This window comes from Oryza sativa, chromosome 4 (assembly GCF_034140825.1).
Source record: "Oryza sativa Japonica Group chromosome 4, ASM3414082v1".
NCBI classification, from domain to species: Eukaryota; Viridiplantae; Streptophyta; class Magnoliopsida; order Poales; family Poaceae; genus Oryza; species Oryza sativa.
The window spans coordinates 23,316,128-23,338,319 of record NC_089038.1 but is presented as its reverse complement, the minus strand read 5'-3'; the positions used below and the strand labels follow the sequence as shown (position 1 = coordinate 23,338,319).

At 50.5% G+C, this 22,192-nt stretch overlaps 5 protein-coding genes across 5 annotated transcripts; 2 read left to right on the top strand and 3 right to left on the bottom strand.

Moving 5' to 3' along the window:
* The first annotated feature begins 3,739 nt into the window (after positions 1 to 3,739).
* LOC4336030 (short-chain dehydrogenase PC-15-like) lies at positions 3,740 to 6,300 on the top strand. Its single transcript, XM_015781326.3, has 3 exons — positions 3,740 to 4,191; positions 5,239 to 5,398; positions 5,738 to 6,300. Exons 1-3 carry the CDS (start codon positions 3,801 to 3,803, stop codon positions 6,072 to 6,074), a joined length of 888 nt encoding a protein of 295 aa, XP_015636812.2. The 5' UTR covers positions 3,740 to 3,800; the 3' UTR covers positions 6,075 to 6,300.
* A 689-nt stretch (positions 6,301 to 6,989) lies between these two features.
* On the top strand, positions 6,990 to 8,238 carry LOC4336028 (chlorophyll a-b binding protein CP24, chloroplastic). The gene is made up of 2 exons (XM_015781325.3): positions 6,990 to 7,260; positions 7,371 to 8,238. The coding sequence occupies exons 1-2, from the start codon at positions 7,052 to 7,054 to the stop codon at positions 7,918 to 7,920; spliced, it is 759 nt and encodes a 252-aa protein (XP_015636811.1). The 5' UTR covers positions 6,990 to 7,051; the 3' UTR covers positions 7,921 to 8,238.
* A 418-nt stretch (positions 8,239 to 8,656) lies between these two features.
* Positions 8,657 to 10,260, bottom strand: LOC107278750 (ETHYLENE INSENSITIVE 3-like 5 protein). The gene has a single exon (XM_015779901.3). It carries the CDS (start codon positions 10,204 to 10,206, stop codon positions 8,797 to 8,799), a length of 1,410 nt encoding a protein of 469 aa, XP_015635387.2. The 5' UTR covers positions 10,207 to 10,260; the 3' UTR covers positions 8,657 to 8,796.
* A 3,589-nt stretch (positions 10,261 to 13,849) lies between these two features.
* LOC4336027 (PLAT domain-containing protein 3) lies at positions 13,850 to 14,820 on the bottom strand. Its single transcript, XM_015778136.3, has 2 exons — positions 14,692 to 14,820; positions 13,850 to 14,600 (listed from the first exon to the last, which is right to left on the bottom strand). The coding sequence occupies exons 1-2, from the start codon at positions 14,737 to 14,739 to the stop codon at positions 14,067 to 14,069; spliced, it is 582 nt and encodes a 193-aa protein (XP_015633622.1). The 5' UTR covers positions 14,740 to 14,820; the 3' UTR covers positions 13,850 to 14,066.
* A 2,736-nt stretch (positions 14,821 to 17,556) lies between these two features.
* On the bottom strand, positions 17,557 to 21,971 carry LOC107277705 (PLAT domain-containing protein 1). The gene is made up of 2 exons (XM_015779366.2): positions 21,826 to 21,971; positions 17,557 to 21,739 (listed from the first exon to the last, which is right to left on the bottom strand). Exons 1-2 carry the CDS (start codon positions 21,883 to 21,885, stop codon positions 21,227 to 21,229), a joined length of 573 nt encoding a protein of 190 aa, XP_015634852.1. The 5' UTR covers positions 21,886 to 21,971; the 3' UTR covers positions 17,557 to 21,226.
* Between the last annotated feature and the right edge of the window lie 221 nt (positions 21,972 to 22,192).

Below are 22,192 nucleotides of genomic sequence, written 5' to 3'. Positions count from 1 at the left end.
TCACTTTTTTATCACTCTTAATAATTCTTTATCACCAGAATCAAATCAACACCTTAATTTAATAAGGGTGGTGATAAATTCACCACTCACCACCACCGCTACTCTCTTTTAAAAAGAGTTAGAATAGATTACTAATTCTCTGCAGTTGTGATAGTTCAATCCAGTTGACCAACTATAAGATGTTTTTGATTAATTGGGGAGTTTCTTTTCAGAGATCCCAACTAGTATACAAACAATATGAGAAGGGCTACAATGTTTTCCAAAAATAAAAAAAACACAAATCGCAACGCACAAGGGTCAATTACTCTTTTAGACGGTGCCCATATAGAAAGCCCACCGGGCTTGCTTTCAACCGTCATGTGGGCTAATGTTGGATTTAAGTATCAGGCTTTAATGTTTGATGTTAATCACATGGCAAATCGGTGATGCAAGTGTAGCTCAACTGGTTATGTTTTTCTTGTGGTGGAATCAACCCACCTGAGTTTTAGTCCTATACTTAACATCGATGCTCATATTTACATCTAATTATTCTTTCGATGGTAGGTGGCTGTCGGTGACACGGGACCAGGAGTACCATGACTAGAGGCTTGAGGCAGACATAATCGCCCACGTGGCCTGGCACCCTCGGGGGACGTCGGGCCCGAGGGTGACGTGTTCGCCCTCCTCTTAGTCTCCCCAAGGGGGTCGGGCCACTCCCGCCTCGGCCCCGAGGGCCGAAGCGCCCCGACCCCTCGTGGTTTCTCCTCCGCGTGTATGGGTTAGGTGAGCACAGCGGGGCTCACCTAACCGCATTTATTGCGGTTTGGTTGAACCTGTCATGCCGCATGTAACGCAGTGCAGTGCGCTCGTTTATCCGGTCTGTGACAGGTCACAGACCGGTCAGATCGCGGTCAGGTCGCGACAGGCGGTCTGACGCACGCCTCGCCCCATCCCGTCAGGACGAGGGCTTCTAGGCGCTCGTTCCCAGACGGAGCTAGCGTGTTACCTCTTAGAGATGGCACGTTAGTCCCGGTTAGATATATGCCAGGCTTCATTCTAACCATTACAGACAAGATGTTGTGTGAAGAAGGGCAAACATGCATATTGCTAAGCTGACGCGTGGTGGACAAGAATGACCGATTTGTGACCAGTCTGACACTGATCATGTCGTCAGCAGACAGCCACGTTTCCCACGTCGCACCTGCCTCCGGCGGAAGTGGAGGTAGGTATGTGCCGTCCCATCAGAAGATCATTCGGACAGCAATGATACAAATCTCCGTCCATTTATGAAGAGAGGGCAAGTCCAGTTTGGAAAGGGAGAGAGGGTGCATGTGGTATCCCCTTAAGATATAAAAGGAGGACCTTGCCCACTAAGAGAGAGGGACGGGACTCTGGTAGATTGAGAACGGAGAGCAACGGAGACTCTGGTTCATACTTTGTAGCTCCTTCATACACAGATCCACCAAAAACACAGGAGTAGGGTCTTACGCATTTCAGCGGCCCGAACCTGTATACATCGCCTGTGCCTCGTGTGCTCTTTCGACTCTCGCGAACATTGTACACACAGAGAGCTTAGGATTTCACCCTGAGCCCCCGGTCGAACCGGCAAAGGGGGGCCTGCGCGGTCTCCCGGTGAGGAGCCCCGCGCTCCGTCAGTGGCATACCTATTGACAACGAAGTGCCCGTGTGGTGATCGACACCTTCATTAATCTCAAGATATGTTGGTCTAATATTTTAGGGGTGTTAATAGGGATAGGGTGTGCGTGAGTTTTTTCGAGGTGTTCATATGGATATATAATGTGTATATGTGTTCCTATAGGGTGAGTGTGTGCGCATTGTGAGTACTTGTATTTGTACTGTGTTTAAAAAGAATCATATTTTAGAGGTGTTCGTAGGAATAGGATGTGGTGAATCTTTTAGAGGTATTCTTAGCCATATGGTGTACTTGTGTGCCCGTGGTGATGGGCACCTTTGTCGATCTAAAGATATATTGATTCAGTCTGTTGGTAAAATGGGAACTGTAATACCCATTTACCTGGTAAAAGCATTATTATCAAATAAATAGTATGCTCAGAATGTCCTTAAAAATAAAAAAGGAAACCCTAGGGTGGCGTAGCTAGGGGCCCACTCCGGAGGGCCCCAGGCCCACCTAAAATTTCATACATGGGGTTCACTCCGGCTGAGGAGGAATATTGAGTGTATGGCCCAAAACTCTGAGTATCAAAGCAGCTTGGGGCCTAGCTTGGGTCCCAAGCATACCCTAAAGTATATACCTTAAGAATGTAACCTAAGGTCTGCCCGGGGCCCGATCCCATTCCGGGCCCTAGGCTCACCCTAGTCCTCGCAGGTTCTACGGTTCCCGGCAAGAGGAGTGTAAAACATGCAAGACCTATATGCCTTAAGAGGATAAACTATGGTCTGCCTCGGGCCCGGCCAAGTCCTGGGCCTCAGGCTCACCTTAATCCTTACAAGTCACGCATTACTCAAGGAAGAGGGGTGACGGGGCTTGCCAAGCATAAAGGCGTAAACCAAGGTGTGCTTCGGGCCCCGAGCTCAACTTGGACCTTGTATAGCTTGCGTTCCTCTGCTTAGAGGGTTGTCCAAAGGTACAAGACGCACAATCTTAAGATATTCTTCCATCAACAACGCCTTCGAGAAGCTCCTCACGGAATAATTAACCTTCTTTAAGTGCGACAGGGCGCGATCTCAGAAACTTCCAGGAAGTTGGCCGTGCTCCACAGCCAACTATAAGGTAGCACGCCCCGCCATAAATGAAACAGGTTTATGGGGGGATTCCCGACCAGTCTGAGTTGAAAGGACGTAGACAAGACGCCAGAGCTAAGTCACTTTGGACGGTGGCGCCTGGGACACGCGTCGCACATGCCCCATGCCACTTCATTTAGCCAAATAGACAGATAAGTACTGTGGCCTTGTTTCGGGCAAGTCGGGCCTCGTCGAGCCCACCACGCACCACGTGGTGAGCACACTGGCGAAAGCTCAACTATTTCAGACGAAGCCCGGGAGCCCGGGGTAATATGAACTGTAAGACTTGAACGGTTTCTTGGGGCTGCGTTATGACACCGGCTGGCAATGACAAGACGGTTGATGAGACAAGACTAAGAGTAGATTTGTAATAATGTGAGCCCCTCTTTGGACTATAAAAGGAAGGGGACTAGATACAGATGAAGGGTTGGATTCTTCTAGGCCAAATCTATTGCTTTGTAGCCGAAGAAGGCCTCCTTCGTACTTAGTTGATCTAGAGAAAAAGAACGAACACCAACACAGAAGTAAGGTATTACATCTTCGAATGGCCTGAACCTATATAACCTCCTGCCTCCTCCTCGCGGGGTGGTCAGACCCCATGAATCCACCGCGATCGCAGATACCATGAACCGTACGCCGACTAACCCCCTGGCCAAATCTTCACTCAGGGAGAGAGGTCTCCACTCCCCGCTGTCTGAGGGACCACACCCTCCGACACATTCTTTTGAAGGTGTTCATGTAGATATTTAGTGTGCGTGCGTTCATATGAGATGAATGCGTATGCATGTTGTGGGCAATTATTATTTGTCCTGTGCTTAAAAAAAATCATATGGCAGATTGTGTTGCTAGTTCCGTTGAAAACGAGAGACAAAATCATGCTACCAATTTGATTTGTGATCTTCCGATCTGCTTCGCGAATGGCAAACTACTAGTACTCCACTTCAGTACAACCAATCGACGGTTCGGCCATAAATGCCACTGACTTCAGCTGTCCACCATCCAGCCTCCCAAGGTTCTGGATCACATCGTGCCACCGTGCCGGCTCGGCTCACGCGTGGATGGGGAAGACGGCGACCGAAGGGGACAAGGAGGCGGGGCGGGGCGGCGGCGGCGGCGGCGGCGCCCGCCGCCCCGTGGTGCTGGTGACGGGCTGCTCGGAGGGCGGGATCGGGCACGCGATGGCGCGGGCGTTCGCGGCGGCCGGGTGCGCCGTCGTGGCCACGGCGCGGTCGCGCGCCTCCATGCGCGGGCTGGAGGGGGACCCGCGGTACCTGCTGCTGGAGCTCGACGTGCGCTCCGACGAGAGCGCGCGCGCTGCCGTGGCCGACGCCGTCCGGGAGCTCGGCCGCGTCGACGTGCTCGTCAACAACGCCGGGGTCCACCTCGTCGCGCCGCTCGCCGAGGTGCCCATGGAAGAGTTCCAGCAGGTGTTCGACACCAATGTCTATGGTAGGGGTGGAAATTTTTGCTCCCTTTTTTTTCTTCTTTGTTTTAATTGCTGTCTCTCGTGCTTGCTGGTATTTGGTGATTGCGATGTTCTCGAAGAAGACGGGATTTTAGATCCTGCGATCAGGTGGTCCATTAAGTATGATTAGTAGGCAATTAAAATGTTTGTTCTTGTATCTATCGATTGGTTGAGTAGTACAACGGCAGAAAAGTTGCAAATTTAGGATTACTTTGTCAAGACATTTTATCCTGTTAGTGCCAGTACTAATTTAGGAAAAGTATGTAAAATCTTCTGTAGTCACTTGCAGCACTGGATTACTTATAAGTTTGCAACTAGGAACCCTATGTTAGCAAGGAGATGCGTTAATATTTAGTAGATCACACTGAGCTGGTTCTAGTTGTGCACCACAATGAAAATCCAACCAAAAGAATAGCTTGGTGGCATGATATGTTTAGTAACATGGGGTTTCATTGGCGAAATTGCAGTACCAATAGTTGAAAGATGTATTATACACTTGCACACTCTAACACTAGTCAGATCAGTGCTCCCAGGGCACGCTTCCTGTCAGTTGCACAAATTGACAGTCAAAGTGCAGTGACGATGCTGCGATGATGTTGATTGGGAAGCAACTGGAATGTGGAATTGACTCATTCTCTCATTGGATCTGACAAATTATTTTGTCCCATTAAGTGTATGATTCACAATAGCTCTTAAACCAATGTAAAGGTATTTGAAAGGAGCATAGCCTGTTAACCTACAATTAGGCTTTCCACGCTGTTTCATACGCTGATAAATAGTCTTCAACCGGACGTAAATATATGTAATTCCAATGTAAAAATGTATGCTGGTTGAACTGCTGAGTTATTGTTTCATAATGCTAGAATGATGATGGAGGCGCAGGGGGGAATAGTTATCAATTAGGCTTTCCACATTGTTTCATAATGCTTGAATGGTTCATGGCTTCATGCTTGTGCAACAGCTTGTTTGAGATTACTTACATTGGGCCTGCACTTATGAAAATGTCTAAATGACTGTCTTTTCATCTACAGGAGCAATGAGGCTGATTCATGCTGTTATTCCCCAAATGATAGAAAGGGAACAAGGTACAATAGTGAATGTTGGAAGTATAACAGCTTTGGCTCCTGGACCATGGGCTGGTGTATATTCAGCATCAAAAGCCGCTCTTCATGCATTGAGCGATACGCTAAGGTCTGTACATTCAAGGAGCACTCTATACTATGCTGGTATTATTATGCCACATTGTTTTTCTCTCCGTATTACTGCTGGTTTATCACTACTCTGAGAACTTGCTAAATTGTTTGATCGTGCAACAAAATGCTTTTCAACAGAAGCTATAATAAGAAATAAAAATGAATAACGATACAATAGTGTGAGACTATTCGAAATTCCCATTTGTTTGTTTTCCATGTCATCTTCTTGTATATTCAGTTCTTTTCGACTTGCACCGCATGATCTGTGGCTTTTGACGCTGAAATTATTTTTCACTTTTGACACTGTCAGTTGACACGACAGTTTTTATCACTGCAGACTGGAGCTAAAAAGTTTCGGAATTAATGTTATGATTGTTGCACCTGGAGGGACAAAGTCGAATCTGGGAAGTAACTCTACATCCAAGTATGTTCAAATACGTGACTGGAAGTACTACAAAAAATTCGAGGAATCCCTCAGAGCCAGGACTGATGCTTCCCAGGGTCCTGGTTCTACTCCAGCAGAAGACCTCGCAAAAAGGGTTGTTGCTTTGGTTCTTAAGAAGAATCCTCCAGCCTGGTTTGCTTACGGCCAGTTCAGTGCTATTCTAAGCTTGTTGTACTATGCACCACTATGGTTTAGAGATTACTTCTATAAGATTGTCATGAAATGCTAGAACTTCTGATGTCAGTAAGTTCAAAGGACAAAGAGGTTGCCACTCAGATAACCCGCAATACATACTTGCATACAGTTTTACAGGGACCATTCATTCAAGCGAAAAGGCCCCTCCCAGTGTATGCCATCTTTTTTCACCTGTAATAATAGCGGTGCTAGTTTGTTCATGTAGTGCCAAAGGATGGCAATCTGAAATATGTGGCCTGAAGAAACTGGTTTCCTTGCAACCTCCACTGTTGACATGGCCTGCATCTTCCTGTCTCAGGAAATCAAATTTCGACGCGCAAACGGGTCGAACACTTGTGATCTGATTGTTTGAAGTTTGCATTCTACTATGTCTGGCAGCATCTGCTGTAGTTGGGGGGCGTCAAGTGCACACGGTGAAACTGACCAGTTGCGCATCATTGTTCAGATCAGAGCCAAGCTCTGCAAATATCTGACGATACTGCAACAGTTCATTTGGAGAGTGATAATGCTTCTCAGTTTTAAGTGGGAAATGAATTGTTTTGGCAAAATATTACCATGAAATTCTTATTCTTACATTCCAATTGGCCTTAACCTTAACGGCCATTTCCGGCAAATGTATTTTTTTACAACAGTTTTGCGGTAATTTCACGTAAAGAAATCGAGTCCAACATGAAAGAAGAACGCAACTGAACTGGAATACTTGTCAAATCGCTCAGGATTTTACTGCGGGGCGGTCTCACACCAGCGACCCGTCCCCACAAATCACAAGCAGCGTCGTGGGCAGGATATAGTCCACGTGGCGTCCACCTGCGCGGCAAAATCCGATGGCGCGCGCTCCCCATTGGCCGGCGACATATCCACCCTAGCTCCCCGGGGATTTCCCCATCCTGTGGCCGCGGCGCTCCGCGGCGCCACGATTAAATATCAACTCGCCCGCCGTGACCGTCCTGCTCGCTCCCGATCACACCGTCCGCCACCGGAAGAGAGAGCCCCCCTACGACGACGACGACCATGGCGCTCGCCTCCACCTCCGCCACCGCGTCCGCGGCCGTGCTCAAGACGCCCTTCCTCGGGGCGAAGCGCGCGCTCGCCAATGCCGTCGGCGTCGCGGGCGCCAAGCCCGCGCCGCGCCGCGCGCTCGTCGTGTCGGCCAAGAAGTCGTGGATCCCGGCCTTCAAGAGCGACGCCGAGTTCATCAACCCGCCGTGGCTCGATGGCTCGTAAGTTCTTCTTCTCTTTTTTCCTCTTCCTCTTCTTCCTCCTCCTCGCGCCGCCGCATTGTGTTTGGCTGGCTGACAACCCGAGCGCGTCTCGTGTATGGAACGGGCAGGCTCCCCGGTGACTTCGGCTTCGACCCGCTGGGGCTGGGCAAGGACCCGGCGTTCCTCAAGTGGTACAGGGAGGCGGAGCTGATCCACGGGCGGTGGGCGATGGCGGCGGTGCTGGGGATCTTCGTCGGGCAGGCGTGGAGCGGCGTGCCGTGGTTCGAGGCCGGCGCGCAGCCGGAGGCCATCGCGCCCTTCTCCTTCGGCTCCCTCCTCGGGACGCAGCTGCTGCTCATGGGCTGGGTAGAGTCCAAGCGGTGGGTCGACTTCTTCAACCCGGACTCGCAGGCGGTGGAGTGGGCCACGCCGTGGTCGCGCACCGCCGAGAACTTCTCCAACGCCACCGGCGAGCAGGGCTACCCCGGCGGCAAGTTCTTCGACCCGCTCGGCCTCGGCGGCGAGACCAGGGACGGCGTCTACATCCCGGACACCGACAAGCTCGACCGGCTCAAGCTCGCCGAGATCAAGCACGCCCGCCTCGCCATGCTCGCCATGCTCATCTTCTACTTCGAGGCCGGCCAGGGCAAGACGCCGCTCGGCGCCCTCGGCCTATGAGCAATCAACCCCGCTCTCGCTCGCCATGGATCTGACACACAGAGTTGGGTTTCGCTTGCATGCGCGCTTCGTGTTTGATCGCTAGCTGTTGCATCGATCGGGCGCGTGCATGGGCTCGGATCGAACGATTGGAGGTCGGAGGAGCAGTAGCAAAATGTATCTTGTTGTGTTCGTGGCCGCTTTTGGGTTGGGTGGTGTGCGTGAACCAAATGGGGGAATTAATCAAGGAGTTATTTTTTTTTATTTTTCTTCCCAGTGTATGTACCATATGTAATATATATAATTAAGGCTGCAGGATGAGCAAGGATATTTCATTGATCTCATGGTGTTCGTGCCATTCCTTTGTCATGTGCACTCTGTTTGGCCGCTTGCCTGCATGGCGAAATTGCATCAGCTAAAGGCCGCATTGCTACGAAATATCTCATCCGCTCTTCGAGGTTCGAAATGACCATAGTATTTTGTTTCTTCCATTGCGCCGAAGGAAGAAACGTGCTATAGTAGCTCTGGCAAAGATAAGTAGGAGCATATGGTAAGAACTGAAGAATACTCTCTCTGCAAACTGAAGAACTCCAGAGTACCTGCCACTCTTTCTTCAATGGCTGCATTTGCCTTGAAGCAGATACAACATCGATACTGCATTTGGTCGTAACATGAGCTGATTTCAAGTACAGGAGCAGATCACATTCCCAATCTCAACCATTGCAATACCTGCCGGTACCAAACTCCACTCTGCAAATTAGTGCAAACTAGATACCTCTGCTCTGCTTGGAGCTGTCATTTTTTTCAATCCAAAATGGAAGAGAACGAAATTAACTAATTAAACAGGCATAAATAATTAACAAAACTCCACGCCTATCTATATCAGATTATCCGGCACTAATCCGAGCTCGACCCCCAGTGACAGATGGGACTGTCCGGGAAGTCGCTCATGTCCACCACTTGCGCGACACCGAGGAGACCCTCCAGCATGTCGTCGTCGTCGACATGCACGGTCTCCGGAGCGACGCTCCCATCCCCGCCGGCTCCGGCCGCCACGTCCTTCCCCTGCTCGCCGCCGCCGCCGTCGGTGTCGGTCCCCTGCAGGCAGCTGTAGTAGAGCTTCATCAGCTCGTCGATGGAGCTGCGGTCCGCCTCCGGGACGACGTCGATGTCCGCCGGCAGAGAGAGCTGCATCTCCTCGCCGCCGCCGCCGCCGCCGCCGCCGACCTCGCGCTTGCGCTTGTCGGCGTGCGACTCGCGCGGCGTCGGCCCCTCGTTGGGTTCGTCGTCGTCGTCGTCGAGCGGCGTGATGTGGAGGGAGCGCAGCGCGTGGCGGCTGAGCGCCTCCTCCTGGGTGATGACGCGGGACCAGGTATCGGCGTCCCTGGCGCTCATCTTGTGCTGAAGCCGCTTGGACTGCCACACGAGCTTGCGAATCTGGTCGAACCGCGGGCTCAGGTGCTTGATGACGGCGCTAGCTCTGAGCAGGGAGATCTTCCACGCCTTCTTGAGGTCGTGCGGCTTCCGGTACGGCGGCGGGCCCTGGCTGGCCTGCGCCTCGCCCTGCAGGCCCCACCACGCCTCGCCGCCGGTCGGCCACCACGGCGGCGGCAGGCCGCGGTCGAGCGGGAAGCTCCGCTGCGGTGGCTCGCAGTGCTGGATCAGCGCCGACAGCAGCGACCCCAGCGTGCTGTCCTGGATGTCGAGGAGCCCGTGCAGGAACGACGCCGCCGCCGCGGGGCTCCGCGGGCTCCCCCGGCCGCCTCGGCCCGACAGCGCCGTCGGCCCCGCCCGGTCGAATGCGACGTCGTCCTTCCACCACCCGCGGAGGCTGTCGGAGGAGCCGGACACCGGCACGCCGGACTCGTCCACGATGCCGTACACGAACCCGCGCGCGTTGCAGGCCTCCATCATCTTGAGCATGTGGCGGAGCACGCCGTCCTGCGCCCGGAGCATCGCCTTCCGCCGGTACCGCGCCTCGGGCGGCTCCTCCTCCGCCGCCTCCTCCTCCCCCCTGACGACCCGGTGGTCCTGCGCCGCCAGGGCGCCTTCGTGGCCCGACCGGCCCTCGAGCTTCATGAGCAGCATCTGGTCCTTCCACATCCGCTTCTTCAGGTCGGCGATCTCGATGGACTCGGACCCGGACTCGGAGTCACTAAAGAACTCCTCCTGCTCCGGCGCCGCCTCGGCAGCAGCAGCGGCGTCAGCAGCCTTGGCTTTGCCTTTGTCGTCCATGGCGGCGGTTGGCCGTGGCAGCGGCTCGAGAGCAGGAGGTTTCTGTTTCTGTGGATAGGCGAGGCTTTCCATGAGGAGAGCTTGCTGTGTGAAGCGGAACTCGTGGAAAAGGTGGCACGGAAGGGTGGCGGGAAAGGTTGCGGCGTGCTTACTTATGTACGTGCAGACGTTCCGGGCGGATCGAAGGATGTGGAAGAAGCTAGGCTTGGTAGGTGGATTTGCTGTGGCACGCAGCGCCTTGGAGCCCGAAGGGACTTGTAGGGAGTAGGGACGGGAGCACTGACCAGCGAGGCACTCACTGAGTGCGGAGTAGGGTGGTGGTGGACCGGTGGTGTACGGTAGCACCCGTCCGCACCGCACATGCTTGTAGGAGAAGAATACACACGCGGCTAAGACTAAGAAGCCTAATTTTTTATGCTTTTGTGCTTTCTTGTGCCACAGCGCGGACGCGATAATTTTTCTGCTCTCTAGGAGAAGGTTGAGGGTAATGACGAGCCCTGCACTTATCTTTCAATTATTGTTCTTGTAGTATTTGTTTATGATGTTACTGGGCCTGTTCAGCAGGCCGGCTACAACGGCTGCAGCTGCAGCTACACATATTGAGTGTGGCACTGTTCACATTAGCTATGGGCTGCGGCGCAGCAGCAGCCCCGGCTACCAAACAGGCCCACTAGTGATCTTTTTCATGCAATTATCACTCTTGCTGTTGTTTCGAAAAGAACTATATTCATTCGGTTAGGGCTAACGCCGGGGGCTACTGTCAATAATATGGTCCAGGGGTATCATGTTTGGAGGGAAGAGGCCACCCCGAAACCCACATGGCACTTCCCCGAGGGGGATCGGGCCCGATGTGGAGTGACGGCTGCCCCCTCTTCGCCTGAGGGTATTAAAACTTGAGGGAGGAGGCTGCTCCTAGCACCCACGTGGCACTCCCCCGAAGAGGGTCGGGCCCGGGGTAGGGCGGCGGCTGCCCCCTCCATGATTGGGGGTTGGACTGCCCCAACCCCCACCGCATGATGCCACGTATGCGGAGTTAGGTGGGCGCCCCCAACGGCCACCTAACCGCATTTAAAGCGGCCAGAGTGCGTGCTGTGCACGTGACCGGTTGAATGATTGATGGAACCGGAGTAGTGCGCCTGTGCACTACTCACATGTCAGGCGGCGTGCGATCTAACCTGCCCCGTCACATCGTGAAGCCTCTCATCCCGACCGGAGTCGGTTCATCCACTCTAGTAAGCAAGGCTCCCGTTTTCCGGTGCAAACGGGAACCCAGAAGTCTTCACCCATTAAATGCCGAATGACACGAGCGTCCCTCGTGTTAGGCGGTTCAATTTGATGGGCCCATGTTGCGACACTTGTGCGCATGGCTTCCAAGACAAGGCACAACACACACATTTAATGTAGAGAACATTTTTCCTCTTTGGTAGGTAGCACTCTCAACACCCGTGGTAACCCTTTGAAGTATAAAGGGAGGTCCATGTATAGCGAGGGAGGGGGATCGAAAGGTGAAAAGGCTTAGCCCTAGCTTGTATACCAGAGATTCAGAGACTTTGTAAGCTCAGAAAAATCATCATACACATGAGTAGAGTATTATACTCCTTAGCGACCCGAACCTGGATAACTCCCTAGCGTCTCATCTTCACCGAGGGCCCGACCCTCTCGTTTTCTCCCAATCCTTCCAGTTCCTCAACTTTCACCCGCTGTCCCCGACCAAACTAACAAAAGAGGGGCCTCACGGTTCCCTGCTCGAGGAGTTCACCCTCCGACACATACGTACATATATCAATATGGCGTAAAATTCTTTTATTTTAGATAGAAAGTAACTTTATATATATATAGTTTATATGTGTGTATAAAAAATATTTGCATATAAATTATATATATACCTATATACAATTTTATATATGTGTAAATTTATACGCATATGCATACTTTTGATGTATATAAAAGTTTATATATACGTGTACTACATATACATATACCAGCGGTTTTATCGAATACGGGATGCTACTGCAGACATAAAAGGGCCGGATCGCGGAAGGGAGTTCGCGTGTTTCTGAGTTCTGACGTAGCACGATCGCACAGGACCACGATGCGGGGGGAGGTGTGGGCGGCTCGTGGACTCGAGCGTTTTACCTGGATGCATGTACGCCATTTGTGACGGCGCCACACTGCCATGCTGTATCATCCTGTGCTGCTGACGTCCGCACCGCGTACGCAATTACTCGCTCCGTCCAAAAAAGAAGCGATCCCTGATCCGGATCCCCAATGTAAGTTTAGTACTAATGTGAAAAGACGAAAATGCCCTTCTGACAAGATCCAGGAGTAGTATGCCAGAAGCATCTGATGCAGAGTAAAAAATGCCAAACGCTTCACGTGCACAAAGCAAATACTAAAAAAAAAAAATCTCTCCAGTTGAGAAAATACTAGTACTAGTAGAGCATGAACATCGCAAGAACCATGATTTGCCTCCACCACTGCAAGAATCAAGAACGTATCACCGTCGCCTCCACCACCGCCGACGCCGCGTCTCCCAGTCGCCTCCGCCGACGACGACGACGTGTCTCCTGGACGCCTCCGCCGCCACCGACGCCGCGTCTCCTCGACGCCTCCGCCGCCGCCGCCGCCGACGCCGCGTCTCCTCGTCGCCTCCGCCGCCGACGACGACGCGTCTTCCCGTCGCCTCCGCCGCCGCCAACGAAGCCGCGTCTCCCCGTTGCCTTCGCCGAGCGGGAGGTAGGTGCAGAGGGGGTCGAAAGCTTGGTGAGGTCTCGCATCTTACCGCCGCCGCATTGATGCAGTCAATTTGGGAACGGGAGAGAAACGCGAGAGAAAGAGAGGGACGCGAGACTGGTAGAGACGGGCAGGCGATAAGATTTTTGCGGTGTGAATGTGAACGAGAGAAGAAGTCGCTGTCCACCAGGGCCCACAAATGATACGATAGATTTGAAGTTTTCTTGATTTCTGTGGAGGAATCCTCCCTTCCAGAAATCGTCTCTTTTAGGACGGAGGGAGTACGTACTACTACCACCGCCACATGAGTATGTGTATGTCCTCCCATTTCTTGTGAATGCTTACATAGTTACACGGCCAGCCAGTCTACTAGCGACGTTGCATTTGACTCGTTTGAGACGAAGATCCCGATCTATGGCACTGAATTCCACAGACGCGGACAAGTTTTAGCATGTTTCTGATGATCATCTCCGTGCTGTAGTGAAGATTCTCGTTCAGCCATCAACTCCGGCCCGGCACGCCGTTACCCCCGCAGACTTTTCAACAGAACCATGCTTGGGCCTATCTAGGACTTCTGGGCCGTATCGTCGAATCCACGGGCCACGGCCCAATCTAGGCAGAAAAGAGGCCGTCGGCAGGTCCCATTTGTCCACTTGTTCTGGAATCTTGGAAGCAGGTTTCAGAATTGCCCCTTTCCTAACTTCAGAAGCAATCAAACAAAATCTGTTCTGAGTTCTGACTTCTGAAGAAACAACATCAAACTCCAGACTCCAGAGCACCCATGGTTCACATATATACTGTATACTCCAGTACAAGTATACACAACGACAGGCCTGTCGGACACTGATGTGTAAACAGCCGTGAGGTCTCGATGCCGCATGTACATTTCATATAGAGATTATGCCGACACAAAAACGATACATGGAAATCAATAAGCCAGTCATGGTGACATTGAAGGTGTGAATGGAGTGATGCTGACATGTTACCAACTGGAGTGAGCACCGGATCGTCCGACCGATCCAACGCTGGTTTCATCTTATTACCCTCTTAAAATCGTATAATTATTTTAGCATCCTCCCCTCAATGTAAAAAAAAGGATCAATCACTGCAATGCACGACAGCACGAGCAGTCGAGCAGTAGACCACATACGCGTAAGGTACATAATTACACGGGAATCCAAAGAGAATCTACGATTTATTTACAGCACGGTGACCCTCGGCTCGTCGGCGTCGGCGGCGGCGGCGTCCTTGGCCTTGTTGCAGTTGTCGACGACGGCGTAGAGGCGGTAGGGCGATGCGTCGGTGGCGAGCCACTGCTCGACGGTGAAGAGCTGCTGCGCGCAGCCGAGGTGGGGACCCGTGACGGTGGCCTCGAGGTAGTTGCAGTACCAGCCGTGGTGCGGGCCGGTGCCGTCGGAGGTGAGGTTCATCCGGCACGGCGCCTGGCGCATGCAGGGGCCGCGGCCGCTGAAGATGTCGAGGTTGCCGCGCTCGTAGTAGTCGTGGCCGTCGCCCATGAGGCCGCCCCACCGCTCCAGGTCGCGGATCCGCACCCCGGAGCCGTCGGCGCCCAGCAGCGTCACGCCGATCACCGAGTCCGTCCCGCCCTTCCAGATCGTCCCCGTCCGCACGTATATCGTGTACACGCACTTGTTCTCCGGGTCCGACGACGCCTCCGCCACCGTGATCCCCTCAGCCGCCGCCGCCGCGTCGTCGTCCGTGGCCGCCAACGCCTGTACAACATGCATGACATACGGCGCCCTATGACGATGAGAAGGGGGGTTTCGCGTACCTCTATGTTGTTAGGGAGCGGACGGGACTTACCGCGACGACGGCGAAGGAGACGATGAGAAGGCAGGAGAGCTTCGCCATGGCCGAGCTTGCTCGCTCCAACCTCCCAAGTCTCGAAGGCCCTTTCCCGCCGCGGTCAATGGGAAAGTGGTGGTGGAGATCGGGAGGAGGATTTTGCGAACGAGGTAGGAGTAGTACCATAAGGCCATAAGGGGAACCGGGTGGGGCCCACCTGACAGTGACACTAGCTAGGAGGAGCATCCAGGTGGCATATCCTTCTGGATACATACAGAGAAAAAAAATTTCTTATCCAACCAAACGGTGCAAGGAAATCAATTCTGCCGCGTTCACGTGTAACACGCACTCGAGCCAAAATTTACTGTACCTTTTCTTTTTTTTTTTTGACAAACAACCGACGGAAATAGGCCACGACCTCCACCGATCGGCCCTGAATCTTGGGAAGCAGAGATAAGATTTCATCTCTAGGAAAACAGGAGCACGACCTCCACCGATCGGCCCTGATCCTGTTGATTACAATGAGTTTCAATGCTCTATACTTCTTCCGTCTCATAAAAAAACTAATCTAGTATTAGATATGATATATTCTAGTACTATGAATATACATGTACATTTGTACAGATTTATAATATTAGAATGTATCATATTCAATTATATATTTGTTTTTTAATAGAACGGAGGGATCATATAATTATCATTTGGCGAGGGCGAAGCCGGTCTACTACTACATGTTAATTTGGGGTAGTTGGCGAAGACAGTGACACTAAGCAGGTGTCAGACGAGAAATAGTTGGCCAAATAGTAGTACATAAGCTGATAAGCAGTCAAGAATTCAAGAAGAAAAGTTTCTTCTATCTAAAATAAAAGAATTTTGCTGATTTATTTATTGCTATATCCAATTTATGGAATTGATACACCGTTTAATTGATATCATTTAGCAAAATGAAACATAGCATATGCATCCATCTTTCGGCTCGAGAATTTCACGGGACGGAGATATGGTATATAGTGGCAGGACAAGGCCTCCCAAGCGTGTTCAATTGTTGATATTTTTCAGAACGACATCACCGTGTGTGTCATGCGTTGTGCTACTGGCTCCACCTATGTTCCTTTTGCATCTTTGTTTAGGCCTCGTTTAGTTAAAAAAAAAAGCCTTTCCTTCATCGCATCGAATGTTCGGACACATACATGAAGTACTAAATGTGAAAAAATATATATATTACACAGTTTGCGTGTAAATTGCGAGACGAATCTTTTAAGTCTAATTACGCCATAATTTGATAATATGGTGCTACAATAAACATTTGCTAATGACAGATTAATTAGGCTTAATAAATTCGTCTCGCAGTTTCCTGGCCGAATCTGTAATTTATTTTAATTTATTTTATTATTAGAGTACTTTTAATACTTTAAATATGTATCCGTATATTCGATGTGATAACTAAACCTAAAATTTTTTTCCAAATAAACGAGGTCTTAGTCTGCCGATTGGCAAATGAAGTTAGCTACTCCACACTACATGATTGAGTAAATACGAAATGTGGAACAGTCAGGCATTCAAGCTCAACCGGCTTGGATATACAGTAACAGCAACATATTCTTAAGTTTGTTTTAACAGTATTGACTTTTCCCTTGATCCCATCTGCTTATGAAAAGAGCATTTATTCATGCCACAAATGGTACAATGCCACGTTGTCATCTTCTCCTGTAAGAGCATCCCCAGCAGCTCATCCATATTTAATCCTCTAAATACCCATATGGATAGTCATCAAAAAAAGATTCCTCATTCATATCCATTCCCACTCCAACAAATCATCCATATTACGTCATTCATATCCCACCCTCCTATATTTTAATAATATCTTCCAACTAACCTTACTTTTACTTTTGTATTTTTAAGGGACATATTTTGAACTACTAAATTTTAACAGTGTTATTTATCACGATAATATTTCGAAATGAGTATATTTTAACGGATACATTTTTAATGGATAGTTTTTTAATTGATATATTTGAATTGAGTGAAGCATTTTTTTTGGATATATTCGTAGCAACATCCAAAAAAAAATGAACACAACAAAAATAAACATCTGTATATTTCCCTTTCTCTACTCAGGCTGCACAGTAGTGAACATACTACTAGAATTTTTTTAAAAAATAATACGATTTTAATAGAAAATCGCAAAAATATAGGTCGGTTCGACGAAATCGTAAATTTAGCACCCTGTCGAACAACCGTGTCTCGATAGAGGTACTTATCGAACTATGGCAGTTCGACATGTACCTGTCGAACTGCCATAGTTCGATAGGGTAGTTGGTCCAAGGGAAAAAATAAAAAAAGGACAGTAACAGTGCCTGGCAGGACATATCGAACAAGCAAACTTCGATAGGGTGGCATGTCGAACTTGGTCTCAGCTACAGTGTGCTACAGTGTTTTTCCTCTTTTTAAAAATTATTTTATCATCTGTCGAACTGCCGGCACCCTGTCGAACTGCGGTTGTTCGATAGGTACCCTGTCGAACCACGGATATTCGATAGAGTGCCAAACTTGCGATTTCGTCTAACCGACCTATATTTTTGAGATTTTCCTTTAAAATCGTATTATTTCCAAAAAAAATCCCATACTACTACTACTCTTTCTGCAGAGGCAGCAGGCGAGGGGCAGCAGCGGGCGTGCGGTGGAGGGGCAGCGGCGGCCGGGCGGACGGGCGAGGGGTGGCGGCGGGCGTGTGGCCGGGAGGGCGAAGGGCAGCGGGCGTGCGGCGGAGGGCGGCGGCGGCCGGGCGGGCGGAGGGCGGCGGTGGGTGTGTGGCCGAGGGTCGGCGCGCGGCCAGGCCGACGGGCGAGGGGCGGCGGCGGACGACCGGACGAGGGCGCAGATGGGCGGGGAGGAGGCAGACGGGGGGAGGAGAAGCTCGAGGGCGCTGCTGCGGGTGTCCGACGGCGGGAGCGCCGCAGTGGATCAGGCGACGGCAGGAGGACAACCTGGGCGCGGGTGGCTGACGGCGGGAGCTCGTGCTATGGCGAAACCTCCAGATCTGGTACGCCTATTCCTCCCCACCTTCACTGCTCTATGGCTCCACCAGCCGGTGTACCACGGCGTCGCCTGCTCGTTCCGGAAGAGGGCGGGAGCTCGCGACGGATGTGGTGGTTGGGATATGGCGTGAGGAGAGAGAAACGCCAAATCTGACGTTTCTCTCTCCAATATGGAGCACGATGACTAGATGGAAGATCTGCTGGAGCATCAATTTTCTCTCAGATACTCTATTTTTAGGATGGAGTAGCTGCTGGTCATGCTCTAAGGCCATTCGTAATACGCTGATGTGCCATTCAGCCCGGAGAGCCCAGCTCGGAGATTCTACTCCACGACTGTGTTTTTCATTGCTCCATGAGGAACGCGGAACCAATTATTGCTACAGGTACCTCGCCAGGATTTGCATGTTTGGACCCACCACTTTCATGCCCCGCGCCACAGGGAAGGGAGAGGGAGAACGGGAAGAAAGCATCCGACCGAAGGAGGCCGCATCGACTGCCACCGAAGAGCTCAACAGGGACGGTAGCCTCCCGCTCCGTGCCGCCGCCAGGGAGCTTGTCGACCCTCCCTCCAGTTTGCACCGCCAATCTCCATCTTCATCGCTCGATCCGCCCATGGCCCACCAATGGCGGCGAGATGCAGGGATTGGTAGGCAAAATCAGAGAAGAGAAGGGAGAGCCGCAGCCCTCGACGGAGCTCGCCTCGACAGCGGCGCTTCATCCCTTGTCAGCATGAGCCACCGACGGATCCACCGGATTGGAGACCGAGGGGGGGGGGGGCGTGGGGCGAAGCTCGCGGCGGCGTAGGCCTGAGCCGCTGTGGGGACCTCGCCAGCCTCAATCCGTGCTCGCCGCTGAGGCCCTCCTCGATCCACGCCGCCAGAAGCTCGAGGTGGGAAATGCCGCCGTCGCTAAGCTCGATATCCAGCCGTTTCCTTGTCCTGTCGTTCGAGCTTGACGGGAAAGGCGACGACGGGACCGGAGAAGAGAGAGGCTGGTGCGGCGAGAGGAGAGGAGCGACGAAGAGGGAGAGGAAGACATGAGGGAGGAGAGGGAGGCGACGGAGAGCGAGAGGAGCTTGAGGTCGAGGCCGCGCCACCGAGGTCGATCCGGAGCCGGCGGGGGAGGCGACGGAGAGGGAGAGGACCTCCCGAGATTAGCAGCTCGGTGCCACCACCGTTCCGCCGCCACGCCACCGTCGTCCACGGCTTCCGCCCCTCGCGGACCTCGCACGTCGCCCGCTGCCGTGCCACCGACTCCGCTGAACTCGCCGACCTCACCCGTCCCTCGCTCCCACTCCGCTGACCCCGCCGCTGCTTCGGGGGAGGAGAGAGGGGTGGATCTGGCGAGCACCGACGCCTTCCTTCGCCTGCTGACTCAGTCTGCTAGTGGGGAATGGATTAGAGGAGAGAGAGAGAGGGGGGGAGTTAAGAAGTAAAAAAGATAGTACTAGTGCACCCATCTATTATCTATCTATCTATCTTCTATCTTCTATCTATCTATCTATTATATACTAAAAGTCCATTAAACATCCTACAAACGCTCTCAAGCCGCTATATGGCGCTCCTACAATTGCTCCTAGGCCGCCACGTGGCACAATCTAATCTCACCGTCGATTTTCATTTAAATTGATGGACCCGTTATTTTATACCGTTAGATTAGATCTATGCTGTTAATTTTCATTTAAATTGGTGGATCCATTATTTTTTAACCAATAAACCAGATCTATATATAATACCTTTATGCTATATGTAATGTTTGCCTGAAGGAAGAAAACATCACGATAAAGATGAAAACTTCCTCATGTTTAACATACAGGCGCTACTACCGTATGTATGAGTTCATACGTACGATACAAATACTTCCATACGTGCAAACGTACATGATCTTTCCTAATCTTGCTGGAAAAAAAATACACATGAACTTAAAAAAGATAGAAGAAACACACATCCATAAAAATTAACGGTCTTTAAAATATGATTTTTGATAAAATATATTAATTCATAAATATAAATATATTTAGTTAAATAAAGCTCTATAATAAATATCCAATCAATGTTCTTTAAACCATCTTCTAAATCTATCTATTATATATTAAAAGTATATTAAACTTTCTACAAATGCTTTTGCACTGCTACGTGACTCTCAAATAAATTAGAGAAATCCTAAAAATCTATTATATACTAAAAATCTATGAAACTTACTGCAAACGCTCCTACATATTTTCACGTGGCGCTCTAATTTAGAGTAATCCTAGAAATTTAGAGTAAAAAAGGAAAATCATCCAACCTTCAATTTTCACTTAAATTAGTGGACCCATCATTTTAAACATTAGATTAGAGCTCTTAAAATTCCTATTGCTAATCTCTATAAAAAAAATAACGTGCTTATGTCGTACGATCATCTCCCTACCGGAAAAAAAACAAAATTTAAATACCTACACCATATATGATGAAAAAAAGATAAAGCCAAAAAATAAAAGAAAACATAAACACGTACATTGTAGAATCGGAAAGAAATACTAAAAAGGAAAAATCATCGATGCCTGCACAGATTTATTGTGAACAGCCTTTAATATACGATTTTAAGATTTTCATCCCCAATCTAATATTATAGTCCCAGTGTAGATAGAAATTCCTTTATGGTCTAATTCTGAGCGGTAGTAAATACCAGGACTTAGTAATATTTGATTGATCACAATTTGGTATATTCCATTTATTATAAAGGTTGCTAAGGAATTCATTATAGGAATGCTTCCATTGGAAATGGTTTGCTTTTGCACATCGAAACAAAAAATTAAACGTGTGGATACGTATAATTCGGAAGAATAGATGAGTGATTCATACTCAGCATCCCTTTCTTTTATCGAAGGTTCTAGCAATTGATATCGGGATTTTAATAGGTGAGTGATTCATATTCAGCATCCCTTTCCTTTATCGAAGGTTCTAGCAATTGATATAGGGATTTTTATTTAGATCTAAGAGACATTCTTATCACATAAATAGTATATTAAAATCTACCATCTATTTTACAGTAAATATATTTATTTTTTTATTATAGGATAATCTAAATTCCCTTACAGTATATATATAGTGATGTATGATTCCTTATAGTATTTTTTTTAATAACAAATAAGATGCCCGTGTATTTGTGCGGAATTCCTTTCCGATTTATATTCAGGAAATGTTCTTCAATTTATATTCTATCGTTATAGTGTTTGAAAAACAAACTACAATACATACCCGCGCGGCGCGGGCTACCTTCCTAGTTATAAATAACTTGCACTGTAGAGCATGTATGGTTCTTGTCTAGTTGGTATATGAGGTCCGATAAAAACCTAGGACGCGCTGCTAATGCCCTAAGAAACCAAACTTTACATGTTGCCAATATTGGCTTATTGCTGCATCAACGCTCAAATCTCGCACTGCTCGCCATACACCGACGACCAGCTCGGACCACCTCAAGAAAAATGACAGGTGCAACAGCATCACAATTCAAGAACACCCTCAGGCGCATGCTCAGCGCTCCTCCTCGCCGCCGGGGCGGCTCTTGGCGCAGACGCTCCGCTCGGCGTAGAGCTGGTAAGGCGGCGCGTCGGTGGCGAGCCACTGCTCGACGTCGAACGCCGCCTTGGCGCACCCGGCGTGGGGGCCCGTGGCGGTGACCTCCACGGACTTGCAGTACCACCCGTGGTGCGCGCCGGCGCCGTCGGAGGTCAGGTTCATCCGGCACGGCGGGGACGGCAGGCACGGCGCGCGCCCGCTGAACACGTCGACGTTGCCGCGCTCGTAGTAGTCGTGCCCGGCGCCCATGAGCCCGCCCCACCGCTCCAGGTCCCCGACGGCGAAGCCGCTGCCGTCCGCCGCCGCGAGCTCCACGCCGATCGCCGCGTCCGTGCCGGCCTTCCAGATCCACCCGGTCTCCACGTACAGCGTGTACACGCACTCGTTCTTGTCGTTGTCCCCGCCGGCGACCAGCTGGCCACGGCGCGGCAGCGCCGCCACGCCGTCCGGTGATTTCGATCCGGCGGCCTGCGTACGTGCGCGTATGCAAAAACCTGGCCAGATCAACTCACAGGTCACAGCAGCGAGACGACCAGAAAAGAAAATGCACGTACCAAGACCACCATGGAAACGAGCGAGGCGAAGGCGAAGCACAAGAACTTGTCAGCAGCCATTGTCAAAGGCTTGAAGAACTCCCTCTATTTGGAATTTTTGGATTGGATGCGCGCTGCTGTGAGCTAAGCTGAAGAGGTTGATATATAGGCAGTGCCAGATCTAACAGTGACTTGTTAGATTTTCTTATAGAGAGAACAGTTCGTGCAGGTGTATGCCACTCTATATTGAATGCATCTTCCAACATTTTTTATGCTTGGATTAGGTGACAACAAGTTGAACGAGACAATTAGCGATGTGAGATGCGAAAGATTATTCCAGAACAGATCACAAGCAGGCCTGTGACAATCATGTGACGCACAAGGAGAG

Bases quoted from the DNA above. Each gene is read 5' to 3' on its own strand.
- LOC4336030 (XM_015781326.3), top strand. From the start codon at position 3,801: ATGGGGAAGACGGCGACCGAAGGGGACAAGGAGGCGGGGCGGGGCGGC. The intron at 4,192-5,238 runs GTAGGGGTGGAA...TTTCATCTACAG, and splicing joins GTTCGACACCAATGTCTATG to GAGCAATGAGGCTGATTCAT. The intron at 5,399-5,737 runs GTCTGTACATTC...TTATCACTGCAG, and splicing joins GCATTGAGCGATACGCTAAG to ACTGGAGCTAAAAAGTTTCG.
- LOC4336028 (XM_015781325.3), top strand. From the start codon at position 7,052: ATGGCGCTCGCCTCCACCTCCGCCACCGCGTCCGCGGCCGTGCTCAAG. The intron at 7,261-7,370 runs GTAAGTTCTTCT...TGGAACGGGCAG, and splicing joins CCGCCGTGGCTCGATGGCTC to GCTCCCCGGTGACTTCGGCT.
- LOC107278750 (XM_015779901.3), bottom strand. From the start codon at position 10,206: ATGGAAAGCCTCGCCTATCCACAGAAACAGAAACCTCCTGCTCTCGAG.
- LOC4336027 (XM_015778136.3), bottom strand. From the start codon at position 14,739: ATGGCGAAGCTCTCCTGCCTTCTCATCGTCTCCTTCGCCGTCGTCGCG. The intron at 14,601-14,691 runs GTAAGTCCCGTC...CATGTTGTACAG, and splicing joins TCTCCTTCGCCGTCGTCGCG to GCGTTGGCGGCCACGGACGA.
- LOC107277705 (XM_015779366.2), bottom strand. From the start codon at position 21,885: ATGGCTGCTGACAAGTTCTTGTGCTTCGCCTTCGCCTCGCTCGTTTCC. The intron at 21,740-21,825 runs GTACGTGCATTT...GCACGTACGCAG, and splicing joins TCGTTTCCATGGTGGTCTTG to GCCGCCGGATCGAAATCACC.